This window comes from Lithobates pipiens, unplaced genomic scaffold, assembly GCF_037356315.1.
Source record: "Lithobates pipiens isolate NorthernLeopardFrog02 unplaced genomic scaffold, aLitPip1_a1.2 Scaffold_18, whole genome shotgun sequence".
Lineage (NCBI taxonomy): Eukaryota > Metazoa > Chordata > Amphibia > Anura > Ranidae > Lithobates > Lithobates pipiens.
The window spans coordinates 504517540-504533277 of record NW_027507758.1 but is presented as its reverse complement, the minus strand read 5'-3'; the positions used below and the strand labels follow the sequence as shown (position 1 = coordinate 504533277).

Sequence of the window (15738 nt, the reverse complement as noted above, 5' to 3'; positions counted from 1 at the left end):
GTAATAGGAATAGTGCGTGACAGGTCCTCTTTATTGAGAGATGTGGGGTCTATAAGACAGACCCCACATCTCTCCTCCCGGCTGGAAAGCATCAGGTAAAAAAAAAAAAAAAAAACGAACGATTTGATGCTTTTCAGCCGAATCCCAGGCTTTGTTTACTTCCGGCGGCCAGGACGTGACATTATAACGTTGCGCCCAGGCCTCAGACTTATAGAGATTGCCGGGGACCATCTGTCTTCTGGCGCCGTCGGATTCCTTCTCCTTGTCCCCGATTACACGGGAGAGCCCGGAGAAGCAAAGAAGGGTGGCGGGAGGGGGTGCCCCCTCCCGTCACTGGTAATAATGATCAAGCAGCTGAACAGCCGCTATGATTGTTCTTATTGCTGTAGGGAATCGCTGGCTTAAAAAACAAAACAAAAAAAAAAAAAAAAAAAAAACACAATATCTGGATGATGCCTGCAGACATCAGATATCACTGAAAGCCCAGGACATCATAGGACGTTGACGTTGGGTGGCATGGAAGTGGTTAACCACCTCAAGACCTGACACTTCCACCCCTTCCTGCCCAGGCCAGTTTTCAATGCTTGTTTTAACACTGCAACCAACTTAATTTTTTATTATTATTATTTTATATTTTTTTTACGATATATAGAGCTTTCTTTTGAGGGTATTTAATCAGCACCTCTGATTTTATTCCTTTATAAAATTTTGTAAATATTTCTTTATGGATATAGGCCAGAACGGATTGTGCTCCATTTCTTTGGTAAAAATTACCCAAATCAGTGTATATTATTTGGTCTGTGGGAAAGTTAGAGAGTCAACAAAGTATGGTATACATGTATTTGAAAAGACCAAAAGATTAATCCTGATGTACTGCCTGCCTTGAATCAAACCCATTATGCTACTCTTAAGTATGGCGATACCACATGCGTGAGACTTTTACAGCCTGGCCAAATAGAGAGGCTCAAAAACCAAGGAGCAACTTCAGGGGTTCTAGGGGCAGAATTACACAATTTCTTGACTACCCATCACATTTTTGGAGGGTCTGAAGCACCAAGACAATAGAAACATCCACAAAATAACCCCATGTTGGAGAGTAAACACCTCAAAGTTGTCAATTTAATCAGATATTTCTCACACACACCATGGGCATACTTAGGAGCAGTGGTAGAATGTGTTTTGTGCTGTAATTCTGAGTATGGCAATACCACATGTGTGAAACGTTTCCAGTGTCTGGACAGATTATTAGATATCGAAACGTAGGCGGCCAAAACATAGCGGCATATTGCCGATAATGGCAATGAAAATGCATGCAATTTTATCATGCCTATGCATGTAATTTTCATCAGTCATGCGACTCAAAAATGGCATCAAAAACGTGACATGGGTGCATTTTTAATGCATTCTTGCTGCATTTTTAATGCATTTCAACAAGGGAGGTTTTTTTGGGTTTTTTTAACTGACCGAAAATGCAGCAAGCAGGATTTTTAACACCACAATGGAACAGTGTGAAGACACACATAGGATATAAAGGGATGCATTTTTTTTTTTTTTTAACCTTTCTTGCACTTAGACACCTTTCACACGGCATTTTTTGGGCTGAAAAACACATCCCCTGCAGTCCCAGTGTGAAAGCCAGAGAGCTTTCACCCTGGGACAATGTGCTGGCAGGACGTTAAAAAAATAAAAAATAAAAAGTCCTGCAAGCAGCATCTTTGGGGCACTGGAGGAGCGGAGTATACGTGGATCCTCCACCGCTCCTGCCCATTGAAATTAATGGGCACCGTTGTCAAAGCACCTGCAAAGCGATTCAGCAGCGGCTTTCACGAGCGCATTTAACCCTTTATTTGCCCGCTAGCGGGGGTTAAAAGCAACCCGCTAGTGGCCGAATAGCACCGCTAAAATGATGGTAAAGCGTTGCTAAAGCTAGCAGCGTTTTACCGTCAACGCCCGCCCGCCCACCCCAGTTTGAAAGCAGCCTAAAGGGTGCCAATAATGGCAGACAGTAACTTCATAGTCATTTAAATTCATGATATTAAGTAAATAGTAGATTATACAATTACATAAAAATATATACTGTATTTTCTGGCGTATAACAGGACCTTTTATGCGCCCAAAAAGCGAGTGTCATCTTATACGCTGGGTACAAAATGGCACCCAGCTGGATAGTTAATGTGAGGTAATAGCATCGGCTACATACAGTATACACCGCTGAGCCAATCCCGGCGAGCGATGTATTCCATTAATGAATACAGAGCCTGCTGGGATTGGAGTAACAACCTCTGCCAATCCGAGCAGGCTACATACAGCAGTCTGCTTGGATTGGCTTTTAGAGTCAGAGAGGCACAGGCTGATGTTACAGCCTCTGTCAATCCGAGCAGGCTTTATATGCAATAATAAAACACATTGCTTGCTGTGAAGGCTCCAGCAAGAAGGAAATATGAAGCCTCAGAAGGGAGGGTCATTTTATATGGCGAGTAAAGGCAAAAACTGGAAAAAGAAATTGAAAAAAAATTGTGGGGGGGTTGTCTTATACGCCAGTCGTCTCATACAGTATATATATATATATATTTTTTTTTTAAACTGTCATTTTCGGCCAAGTGCATCCTGCATTTCGGTTCCAAAATTTTCATTTTGGTGCACCTCTGATTATGAATTGGATGCGTCACACAAATCCACCACTTGTGTAAAAACGAATGTACTGCACTGGTCACCTCTATATGTCGAGAAATATAGCTCAGTGTAGCATCAGCTAAAGCAATGCCGGTTCCTATAAGCAAAGCAAACCTAACCTACTGCTACATGGCCGCCCTCAGGATTGCCATGTTCACTGGCCAGGAAGTACAGGAGGCAGAAGGAACAGAAGAGTCTCTGTGGTTCAGTTGTCTGAAGGGATGGCTGCGCTGGTCTCAGCAGGGTGTGCAGATGGAGGCGTTCAGGCACAGGTAGACCATGGACAGCAAACAAGTAAAAGATCGGTCCAGGCAGCAGACAGAAACTTGGTCAATAAACAGGCCAGGGTTAGTACAGGCAAAAAACGCTGCACTGATGTAGCGGTGATCAGGAACACTGTTGCTGGCTGCACTGGTCTGGTGACACTGGGACAGGTGTGGTGGTGATCAGGGACACCAACTGGTGTGGTAGTCATCTGGGACAAATATGAGTGTTTGTGGTGGTGATCAGGGACCATAGGGACAATTCAGAAAGTGATAAATACTGCATGAATTTTTTTAGCAAAAATATATGATGTAGTAATTATCTCAAAAGTAGTCAATTCACAAAAAAATATGCGGTAAAAAATAGTTTGTAAGTTTTTGTGATTTTTATCACTTAAAAATTTTGCCTTGTTGTTGCAATTTTTTATTTATTTTTCCATATGCCAACACCACACTAGAGGAAGATGATTCTGTTAATATTGTGAAACTATGAAAGCATTCTCGTGTACTTTCATTTACAAAACAATCTCCCTCTGGTAAAATGTTACAACTTACTTTCATTCCTAAACATTTCCACACCGATACACTGTATACTTATAACTTACTGGACAGTGCCGAGATCCCCTCATTGTTATTTTGTACATTACTAAAATACTAGATGCCTACAGCAAGTGATAAAGAACAAAATTGTTATTTGTCAATTGACTTTAATGCGGTATTAAACAAAAAAAAAGAAAAAAGAAGAAAAGAAAAGAAAAGCCCAACTTCCCTTTCCAGGCGAAGTTCCGCTTTAAGACCAACATCAGTACTGCTGGAAACTTTCAATATGCTGTTACTTCATTGTCCAACCACATACAGATGAATGGGCACTTTATTTCCAGTGGCTGAATCACAGAGATGCCAATGCATCGCTTTTATTCATTTATATGACAGCACAGGCACATTCCACAGTACTGTACGCCATATTCCATCACAGCCAAAATACATAGGACAGCATTTCTTGGTCACCCCACATGCATACATTTTACATCACATGCAAAGAGGCCCATACAACAGAGTGCAAAACATCTCAGCTGTATCTGCTATGGGAAAAGACTCAAGTAATATGGTTTTCAAACTAAAAACCAGCCACAGACCGTTCAAATCTTGGCTGGTTCAGCAGGAATCTGTTGAGATTTGAACCATGTATGGGCAGGCTGAATGTACTCAAGTTGATGAATCGACCACATTGGGTGCAACCAGTCTTCCTAATTTTATATGCAATTATTGCAAGCAGCTGTTCTAGCCGCTAGCAATAATTACTGTTCTCCCAGCAGGGAGGCTTCCCAAAGTGGTTCCTAAGGTTGCAGGAAAGATAAATCGCTCTATGACTGCCCCAATACTGCACAGGCTCCTACAAGGTGACATGTATGATATGCAAAGTTACCAATTTCACAGCAACCATGAGATAAAACAAAGTTGTAGAATGTTCCTTTATCCCATTGTTTTGCAAATCTATGTACACTACACACTGTGTGATTGAATAAGTTCTGATATCGCTGTTTTACTTATTCGACAGCTTATTCTAAATCGGAAACCTTCATTTTCTTTGCAAATATTAAAGATTTTAACTACCAGCAAGAATGAGTCCTTACATTTAAAGAGCACCTGTCATTTCAGCTCAATCATGGCAGTGCCTGTTGGTGGGCATCCAGTCACCTGCTGCCGCCACATCCTTGTTGCATCACCAGCCATCCCATTAAAGTGAATGGGACTGTTGGCAGAGGATGCTGGGACTGTCACATCATAATGGGCAGGGACATCATCTGGTGATGTCCCTATATAAGTCGCCGCGTGCCGCGTCCCTGTCATTGTGAGCAGAGACAGCGACGAGGCAACATCTGAAGAGAAGAACAGAAGACGGCGACAGAAGACCGGGCAACCGCTTGTAAAAGAGCTAGAAGAAGGTTTGGTGGCCCGGCAAGAAGAACCGAAGAGGGGGACAAGACCCCCGGAGAGGGGGGCAAGACCCCCGAAGTCGGAAGAAGAGGGCGGCGGCGAAGAAGAAAGCCGGGCTCCTCCGACTTTGCAGTCACAAGTTGCACAAGTGTGAAAGGGGTCTAAAGGCAAAACTTTTAGTTTTGGACAGAGTGGAGATGTATTAGAACAACTGTCAGCTTTTATTGCTGCCTGTGAAAACTGTCCACTGAACATTGTCTGAATTGAATCAAATGCAGGCACTATTTATGCATTTTGAAAGCCAGTGGTATTGGCTGTCAGAATATTTTGTACAACAACTGCATCAGGAGACTGGTATTTAGCACGGATGGATAAATCTGTTAGTGTATGGCCGGCTTTTGAACCACCTATCCAACACTGAAAAGGCCTTTATGGTAGCCATTCACAAAAAATCTCAAGGGGTTAAAGGAGAGAGATGCAAGTTCACAGGAAGCTGACCTCAAAGAGGTCTTGGAGACTGAAGCTGAAGGTTGACTTGTGCAAGCATGTAGATAAGAGCTTGGATACACAGGGCCTGAAGGGAACGAGCTCATCCATCAAAGTCAAACTTACCATTACCAGAGGTCTGCCACCACCATTTACATAACTTGTTTGCATGAGGTCATCAAAGTGCACAGCTGACTTGAATGAGCACAATGAAGCTTGGAAAACAACATTTGTAATTTACTCAGCTGCTACCACAACCTCCATCTCTGACTACACACATGAACAACTATTGAAGCTTTAAACACAACTCCAGCATTCCAAAATCTTTTATAGTTTAGATCTAATAATAAGATATAAAGTAGTAGTAAAAAGTTTTTTTTTGTGTTTTAAACTAAAAATATTTAAAAAGTACCCAAACAACATTCCCAAGTAAACTTTTGCCTGAGCAATTACAGTTTTTAGGTCAAACTCTTAGCAATGTTTCCCAAACTTCCTGTCTAGGAGCATCCAGACTGTTTATGTCAGATGAGTGCAGTGTAGCTGCTGTCAATCGATCGGCTGGAGGCCAAAGGAGGGAGGGTGGAAGACTAGTGGCATGCTACCCTAGGCTTTGGGGCACTCTTTCTGAGGATGTATGCAGCATTAAAAGAAGGTTCCTTTGTAGTTGCAGCAGGGAGTTCCTCACAGAAAAAAGAGGAACCATGGACCCCCCCTGTGCTTCTCTATGTAATTTGGGTAGCTCAAGACTGGCAGGAGAGGGCAGTAAGAAGTGGCACAGCTTCCTGAAAACATAACCGCATCTCTTGCCTCAGCTCGATTCTTGGTAAAAATTATGCAACATTTTAAAATGCCTTGATAGGCAGATGTCAGTATGTAGGAGTGGGAGTTCCTAGGCAGGTGTATTAACATGTACACTGCCCTGAACTGGCACTCACAGTCAGTGCCCTGGCATCAGGTCCTCCAGAGGATGGAAACCATCAGTCTTATGGAACGCATTCACCATACAATTATGGACACTATGCATTTATTTACCAACAAATGGGCCGGTTGGTCTTCATGCCCAGGGCCCATTATACCTGAACCTCTCCCTCCCCCATATTGAGTGTGTGGTATATTGCTACCCTGAATCAGATAGTAGTCCATGAGGTAGACCACATTGAATCCGAGGCAACTGAATTATAGACATCGTTTGACGGTTAACCCAGCTATTTTAGTTCATCTCTTTGGATACGTAGAACTGGGGTGTTTTAGTCTTAAATTACGTTCGTTAGTCTTTTCTGATTAAAATGTGTAAAATGATCGGATGCACAGAGTGGTAAAAAAAAAAGAAATGTTACCTTTTTTTGTTTGTACTAACACGGTTACTTACGCATCATTTATGGTAAACCGCATTCTATACCCTATGTTATTTTTGTATATTGTATCTGATATCATTTGGGTTGCATCCCGACAGATATTGTAAATGCTTTCTCTTTTTTCCTCAATAAAAACAACATTTGTATTAAGAAATAGAGCAGTTGAGAAGTGTTTTTAGAGTGTCGGTAATCCTACAAAATTAAAGCTTATTAATACTCTAAGTCTAAAAACTTTTTCTTCATACAATTATATATTTTTTTTTTCCTGTACCAGTTCTATAATACCTGGTTGATCATGCCAGTACCCCTCTTCCTGGTTGTAAACTGACCACATTAAGCAGAGAAGCCCATCGGTGCTACCAAGGTCAGTTTTTATCCCTTCTACCCATGATCTCAAATATACCAAATTTGAATGGATCCTAAGGCCATACTATTGCTTTAAAAAAAAAAAAAAAGGGCCCTCAGCATTGGTAAAGATAAATCCATTGGTTGGTTTCAGATCAGTTTTAAAAACTCGGTTTATGTATTTCAGCCCCAGATACCAGACACCAGAAAAATCAGCAGTCAGTGCTTTCACAGATCACAGGTCTTTTGGGTAGGCAAATGAGTTCTGCCAGCCATTTCCAATCCAAAGATCGTTAGGGGTTCTTTTGATTATGGCTAAATGAATTCACATTTGATGAGGTCTACATCGTTTTAGGGTCAAAGCAACTCAGCGGAACCAGTATCATAACACTATATTTTTACCGTTGAAAGGATTGCATACTATTGACCACCAAGGTAAGGGCATTTTTGGCACTAACCCACAATGGATTGCATTGGAAAAGGGTTCCCCAAGACCAGAACATTTTAAGAGTGCCTCTGGGGTAAAGGCTTTAGAGAAATACTACCCTGGATTATGCATTGTTACATTGCAGGCTCTTGGAGAGCGGTTGGCCTAATTGATCATGGTTGTAGCTATTCGAATGGAGTGGATTTGTGCAATTGGTGCCTTTTCCCATCCTAACTTGTCTCTTCTCTGCAATTGTTCATCTATAAATTAAATTAACCAGCTTAAAGAGGGATTCCACCTGCAAAAAAATATTAAAAGCCAGCAGCTATAAATACTACAGCTGCTGACTTAATAAATGGACACTCACCTGTCCCCTCTATGTCGGCAGCCGAGACCGATCAAACGGGTCTCGGCTGCTGCCGCCACCATTCTAGGTGAGGGAATCAGAAAGTGAAGCGTTGTGGCTTCACTTCCCGATTCCGTGTTGCGCAGCTCACTATGAGTGGTCCACGCTGTCTCCGAGACCCATGTGTGTCCCAGCAGACGGTGCGGCGGGACAGGAAACAGCATAGACTCCCGTGGGAGTCCTTTCCCGAAAATGGGTGCAAATACCTGTCTTAGACTGGTATCTGCACCCCCTTACCCCCTGAAAGGTGCCAAATGTGACACCGGAGGGGGAAAGGGTTCCGATGAGCGGAAGTTCCACTTCAGGGTGGAACCCTGCTTTAAGGATTTCCTATGGCTAGACATTAGCAAGACTTTTCCAAAACTGGTTTTCTGTATGCATGTCCCTGGCACACTATTTAAATTGGCATGTTGTGGTTTTAAGGACAAAAATGGTGGTCTGATTCTTGGGGTGTAAACACATTCCCTATGGTCAATCAGATGAAAGAGAAACTGTCCTCTTTCATTTGTTGAGATGTGAAAGATAATTTGCTTATGTAATAACAAAAAAGCTGCTGATGGGGTACCTACCTGCATATACAGTTTCTACTGTACCTTGTCAATAGCTCTGCTAGGCGGGAATGCTGGGCCATTCTCATTCAGCCAATCCACAGCACTTCTTGTAGTGTTCAAACTTGCCTGCCCCCTTTTGCCTCTCACACATTCCTATTGGTCAGCGAGACAGCCGATCATAGCGATATGCCAACTGGAATGTATGGGGCCATGTCAAGAGGAAACAGGAAAGCCTTAACACTATCAACCAGATGGGAGGCACTAAAAGAAGTTTTAAAGAGGGAGTAAACTCTCCCACTCTGATGCTTTTCATTTAGTCCATTATAATAAGAAATTATCAGACTATAGCCACTGTAATCCAGCCCAAATCGCATATTGCTTACTGTTTAAAGAAACTTAAAAAAAAACTTCTTTCCAGGGGTTAGGCAGCACCATCTTACGTATTGTTTTCTGAGTCCACAGTGGAGTGTATTTCAGCCCTTACATTGAGCACTTCCTGTACTGTTAACCAAGCCTCCTTCTCAATCCAATGTTTCTATTGCAACCCTGCTTCCCTGCTCATAGCCAACTTGTTTTATTTCATAGTATTTACTTGTGCCGATTATCCAGTGTTTGCCTATGTCAGTCTTATCAGCTTCAGCTGATAAGACTGCAGTAATGCTGTCTGATGCCTTTTTTTCCACTCCATGTGATGTCACATGGTCACATGGGGTGAAGGAGAAAGCTGAGTGATTATGCAGTCTTGTGGGATTTCAGTGTTGTGCCATAGGACATCCTGATAAGAGACAGACAAGCACACAGAGTGTACCATAAATCATGGGACACATGGGCATGCTCAGTGACATCAGTCTAAAGAACAAAAAGGATTACAATACTATGCAAGTAAGGAGATATCTACAAGCAGCGTTCATTAGGGTTTTTTATGCTGATTTACATGGAACAAAGTTGTGGGGGAGAGTTTACAACCACTTTAAGTATAGGTGACGACACTTTATACCAATTTATTTTTCCTTGTTAGAACGACATTTCAGAAGTGACCTATAGTCAGGTAATTTCGAGGGATGCCATTGCTGATCTACTTCTAGAAAACTAGTTTTCTGGCTGTGTCTGCATTCATTACTTCATCAACTCCAGACCTGTATAAGTACTCCAGATCAGAGGATCAAAGCGTGGGAAGCCTTTCAATTAGCATGCCATCCAAGAACTAGCATAAATAGAGAGGTCAGCATTGATAGTCCACATATTTTCTCAACATCTTTCCTTTATTCCAAACATTCTTGTCCATAGGCTCAATTCTAAAACCTAAAAACCAGGATAAGTATATTTACTCTCACAGAAGTGCAACAATTTTGATGAGATTTGCAAAGTACAGTCACATAGTTCAAATGGATTCTTTAAAGGAAGCATCCTGAAAACATGAGCAACATCAATCTACTGCCCCTCTATGAGAAAATTGTGGGCACCTCTCTTTTTCAGTAAAAGGATCCTCCTCGATTTAAACTTATCACCCCTTCTTGACCGAACATTTGTTCTACTTCAGTCTTGGCAATATAACAGCATAATGACTGTACTGTGCTCAGCAACGCTGCATACATTTAAACACAACACTTAAATTTATCAAATATTCCATGTATTCGTTTTAACAAGCACCGCTTGTCGAAACAAACCGCTAGCAATAAAGAATACCACATAAAATAGACCTTTAGTAAAACTGCTGAACCAAGATAACCCCCAATGCCACTGTTAAAGGCCAAATAAGATGTAAAACTGCCAAAAATGTTACTTCCTAGAAATCATTCAAAGATCACCACCAACCCATGCACGTGTATTGGATCCAAGCCACAGCTAGGAATCAAAACCAAGTTTCAGAACGAATGACATGGCAGTTTGAGGCCTAGAATAAGGCATCTCGGCCAATGTCATTATGTTTAGTATGCCAATACATTTGCTGCACTGCCAATTTCATCTCTGAATTAGGAGCTCAATAGTAACATTTCAGAGATGCAATATTTCTATTAAAAAAATAAAAATAAAACACTGACAAAAATAAAACACTAAAGAACTGTGGCAAGGCCATGGGAATTCAAACATGCATATATTCTTAGTAAGCATAAAATTATCTTTATAACAAGCCCTCACTGGCCTCTGAAGGCACAGGCAATTATTCAACTTCACAAGACATGCAGTGAAATACCTGTGCGACAAGCTTCATGCTACTCAACACTTAGGCTTAGTTCATAATGGCATTAAAAGCAAGCGTTTGAGAGGTGGTAAAAACGTCCCTCAAATGCCTATGCTCAAGATACAATAGACAGCACATAGTGCTGTTCACACCATCAAAACATGAAGCATTTGCGTCTCTTCAAAATGGAATCCTGAGGAGTCAGGCATTTGAAGCCTTTCGGCGCCTCCCATTCAAGTCTATGGCAACGCTTCGCAAAAGCTCTGACAAGCCTTTGCAGCTCCAGGAAATGGAAGCTGCACACACCTAGTGCATTATCAAAGATAATTTAATAATAGAAATGTTTTATATAAAGGTGGGTACTCACAAAATGCAACTGACAAAAGGCCATAAACAATGCATGGACATGCACATGTTTCGAAACGTATTAGTGTACCCCGTGTTCTGTGCATGTCCATGCATTGTTTTTATGGCCTTTTGTCAGTTGCATTTTGTGAATACCCACTTTTATATAAAACATTTTTATTAAATTATCTTTGGTAATGCACTAGGTGTGCGCGTCTTCCAGTTCCATTTTTCTTGTAGTTCCTTTCGGATTACCCCATCTGAAGAAGGCAGCATCCACCCAGTTTTGGATACCATATATACCTTTCACGCCACCATTTTATCTGACATTGGTTACTCCACACCTTGGAAGACCTATTAGCGCGGGAAGTGACTGTATTTTGTAGCCTTTGCAGCTTGGTTGCAGGGCGTTAAAAATGTGTTCATTTTGTCACTTTCCATTGTGGAGCAGCTTAGCGCTCATCAAACGCTTCAAATCTGTGTAGAGGGCCCTTAGGAGGCATTATTAATGTTTGTAAAACTCCTCATCCCAAAAGCCAATTAATTCCAGTCTGACGCCCATGCTAACGCCATACAAATTGTATAGAAGTGTTTGTTAAGCGTTAGAAGTGTGAACAAGCCCTTAGTGTGAACAAGCACCACTAAATATAACCAGAATATTATGCTGAGCTTCAGCACCACTTAAGCTCAGCTGTGAACTGGGTCTCAGTCCTATCCCTACATATTTCTCTACCTACCTCCACAGCCCCTACTTTGTGCTTACATTAGGGACTAGAAAACTGGCATGCTGCCAGGTCACTGCTGGCAGGGGTGTGAACTGAGTTAGATCTCATGCACACATGACTTCTCCTGGCAGGAGCGTTTTGACAGAAAAAAAAAAACCTGAGCTTTTACAAGTTTTTTTAGGTGCATTTACAGACGTCAAGAGCTGGGGCATGAATTCATTTTATTGGCCAGGAAAATAATTTATTCTGGCCATTGAAATGAACACTCCAGCACTAAACGCACCTAGCATTTAGACGCAGTTAGCAGTGTCAATCGTTTTTTTCTGCTAAAACACTGCTGCACCTGGACGCACTGGTAGTGGGCTTTTTTCTTGCCACTAAAGGCTGCTAAAAAAGCCTATGTGTACATGGGCAATACCAGTAGATGATCAATCATATCTAAGGGATCAATTAATGCAAAGCGATTGCTGCAGGTAGTGCTTACTTACCCAATGTGTCCTTTAAGTTCTTCACAATAGAGGCCTTTCGGGCACTGTTCTTTCTCTCTACATAGTTAGAGGGCACAAAGCCAGTCTTGTTCATTGAATTCCGCACCCGCCACCAGGATTTTGAGTCATCTAGAAGCAGGAGTCGCTCATTCTTTTTGATATCCAATTCTTGATCTTGCTGGGCCACATAGTCAAACTTGGCGACCACAACCACCTCTTCTGTCATCTTCTAATCTTTTGGGCACTGTAAAATAAATCAAACAAAATTGATGGGTATGAGCTTTTTTTTTTACCCTCCCAATCATGGTACACCCAAACTATGAGATCTTTGCTTTATGCCTCACAAACCCAATTAAATACACTATGAACTTTCACAAATGAGCTCAGCCATGCAATCTTAGCACTAAGCCCTAGATCAGTATTATAGACTTAACCTCCCAAAATATTTAACACACTCATATGCATTTTCACTTCTTAGCCACACCATTACCGATTTCTTCTCTGTAATCCAAATTAAATAGGGAGAACAAGATAACATTTAATGTCTACGGCAGATGGGGAGACCTGGGCATACATTCCAAGATATTGCATCCAAAGCAAGATGCAAGAGAACACCTGGAGAATCAACATGCAAACCATACACCATAAAACTAGAATTCATGGAGGTATGAAACAGTGAAATTCCGCCACTAAATTTAACAGAGAAAATTCTGGTAATAATTACTTAAAGCGGAGTTCCAATCACATCTTTGATTTAAAAAAAAAAAAAAAAATCTCTTACTCTTGCATAATGCATATTTAGCAAGTCTTACTCTTGTCATTAGTGCTGCCTTTATGATTGATTTATTGTAAAAAAAAAAAAAAAAAAAAAAAAAAAAAGCCTTCGATTTTGCCTTCTTGGGGATTCCCATCTTACTTGTGGGCAGGAAAAGCCCACAAGCAAATTCATCCGTGATATGGTGCTGCTGTGTTCCCAGCATACACCACCTACTCTCGTGCATGCGCAGTAACAGCACCTAACGGCGCTGGAAACTACACAGGTTGCCATCACAACGGGCAGCCTTCGTCGGAAGTGCTTGCCCCATTATTATGGCAACCTAGCCCTCAGCACTGCCCACTGACTCCTGGGAAATGATTACACATCTCCCAGGAGCAGTAGCGCCGAGGGAAATGACGTCAGGCGCCGCTATGAGGAAGGGGAAGATTAGAGGGGACCACATAGCAACAGGCATTAAAAAGTAAAAAAAATAAAAAATAAAATAAAAAACTCACTGACCCTGAACAAGAAAGCAGATGAAATCACAATTCCTGATCTGCAGACTAGCTCCAATCAGGAACTCAAAGTACTGAATTAAGTGAATGAGTATGAGGGAATAAGCAATTTTAGCAGAAAGGTTAACAATGGCATCCTACAGATGTTTGCAGCACAGGATTTAAGGCAATAGACAGAAACAGGAAAGGCAAGCTAAGGTACTTTGATGTTGATGTAAACTCGATTCATGAAATTTGAGTTTACTTATCACTCTCCAAAGCCCTAAGTCCCGTGTCTTTGGCTGCTCTGTTCTCCTGTTATCAGCATAACTTCTGACAAGCTCTCCGACAACCGAGATAAAACCAGCCTGAAATTTTCATCGGGGTGGGTGCTATAAATAGATTAGCAGAGAGCTGGTCTATTCACAGCACATTCATTCCTTCCTTCCTCTATCCCCTCATGCTCGCACGCAGAAGGGAAAGCATACGTATGTTGAAACCGCATATGTAAACGGCTTTCGCACCACACATCAGGTATCGCCGCAAACATTAGAGTGAGAGCAATAATTCTAGCACAAGACTTCCTTTGTAACTCTAAAGTGGTAAACTGTAAAAAAAGGTTACGAAATAAGGAGAAGTTGGGACTTTGAATGAGACGTGTAACACGCAGATGGTAAAACGAATGCACAATGGCACATTTTCATGAAGGTACACATACTGTAAGAAAACATAATACATTACAGATATGAAGAGTATAAATAAGAGCCAATATACATATTGTTGACATAAATTTGTAAATTCATGATTCATGATTGCACAAAATTCCATAAAATTAGGACTGTTACTGATTAAAATTTTCGTGTTCGATCGATTTTATTTTTAATCGATTAATCAAATGATTTTGATTATAAATGCACATACAGATCCAACTATTTTTAGCTTATCTCCTTGCATTACAACTCTGCATTAGTCAGTGGTGAATGTGGTATATACAATCACCCAGCACTAGTTAGTTTCCACAATTCATGACTTCACAGTTCACACAAATACGTTTTAAATTCAAACTGTAGCACTGACGCAAGTCATTTTTTTTATGAAACTTTAAGAAAAACTTAGAAAGTTAGTTTAACTTTAATTGCAAAACGTATCTAGTATATTGAATGTCCGTCAATTTATAGTGGGCAAGTAGGCATCACTTTAGCCAGTCGCACAGTCATACCAGAGTGTTTACATTTTGTTGTTTTTTTTTTTTTTTTACAATCCAACTCTATCCAAAAATGAAAAAAAAAGTTTGGCCTTGAAGTGGCTTGTAGCTCCCAGATTCTCTTGCAGTAATGTGCCAGTATGACTAAAATTTTACTTTTTGGCAATCAAAGAAAACCCATCACATCACCCAAAGAACACATCCCCACAGTGAAACATGGTGGTGGCAGCATCATGCTGTGGGGATGTTTTTCAGCAGTCGGGACTGGGAAACTCGTCAGAGTTGAGGGAAAGATGGTGCTAAACACAGGGATATTCTTGAACAAAACCTGTACCACTCTGGGGTCATTGTCCTGCTGGAAGGTGAACCTCCATCCTAGCCTCAAATCGCACAAACACACTGCTAAAGCAACACTTGGGTGGTTTAAGGGGAAACATGCAAACGTGTTGGAATGGCCTAGTCAAAGTCCAGACCTCAATCCAATAGAAAATCTGTGGTAAGACTTAAAGATTGCTGTTCAAAAGCGCAAACCATCCAACTTGAAGGAGCTGGAGCAGTTTTGCAAGGAGAAATAGGCACAAATCCCAATGGTAAGATGTGGCAAGCTCATAGAGACTTATCTAAAGCGACTTGGAGCTGTGATAGCTGTAAAAGGTGGCTCTACAAAGTATTGACTTTAAGGGGGTGACTAGTGTGCAAATCGACTTTTTCTGTTTTGTCCTATTTGTTGTTTGCTTCACAATAATAATAATAAAAAAAAAAAAAAAAAAAAAAAAAACACACACACACACACACACACGAGCATGTTCTCTTAAATGATGCCCATTATCAATCCATTTTAATTCCAGGTTGTGAGGAAACAAAACAAAAAATGCCAAGGGAGGTGAATAGTTTTGCAAGGCACCGCACAAGCTCCAAAATTGATTTAATGATGCCGAGAGTCAAAGAAGGGCGAGAACAGGTCCGTGATCACTGATTTAATGAGGAATTACAGGCCTTTTGTCACAATGCAAGCAGCATCATGCACTTTATAATTTACAGATTTTTTTTTTTTTTTTTTTTTTTTAGACAAAACCTGAAGCTGCTGCAAGCACTAATC

The 15738-nt window shown here is 41.1% G+C and overlaps 1 protein-coding gene across 2 annotated transcripts in view; it reads right to left on the bottom strand.

Moving 5' to 3' along the window:
* Positions 1–15738, bottom strand: part of NCK1 (NCK adaptor protein 1) — a 169783-nt gene that overhangs the window by 47371 nt on the left and 106674 nt on the right. For both annotated transcript variants that reach the window (XM_077488687.1, XM_077488686.1), the window contains one exon: positions 12185–12428. In XM_077488687.1, the coding sequence (XP_077344813.1) occupies positions 12185–12410 (226 nt within the window). In that variant the 5' untranslated portion in view covers positions 12411–12428. The remainder of the gene's footprint in view (positions 1–12184; positions 12429–15738) is intronic.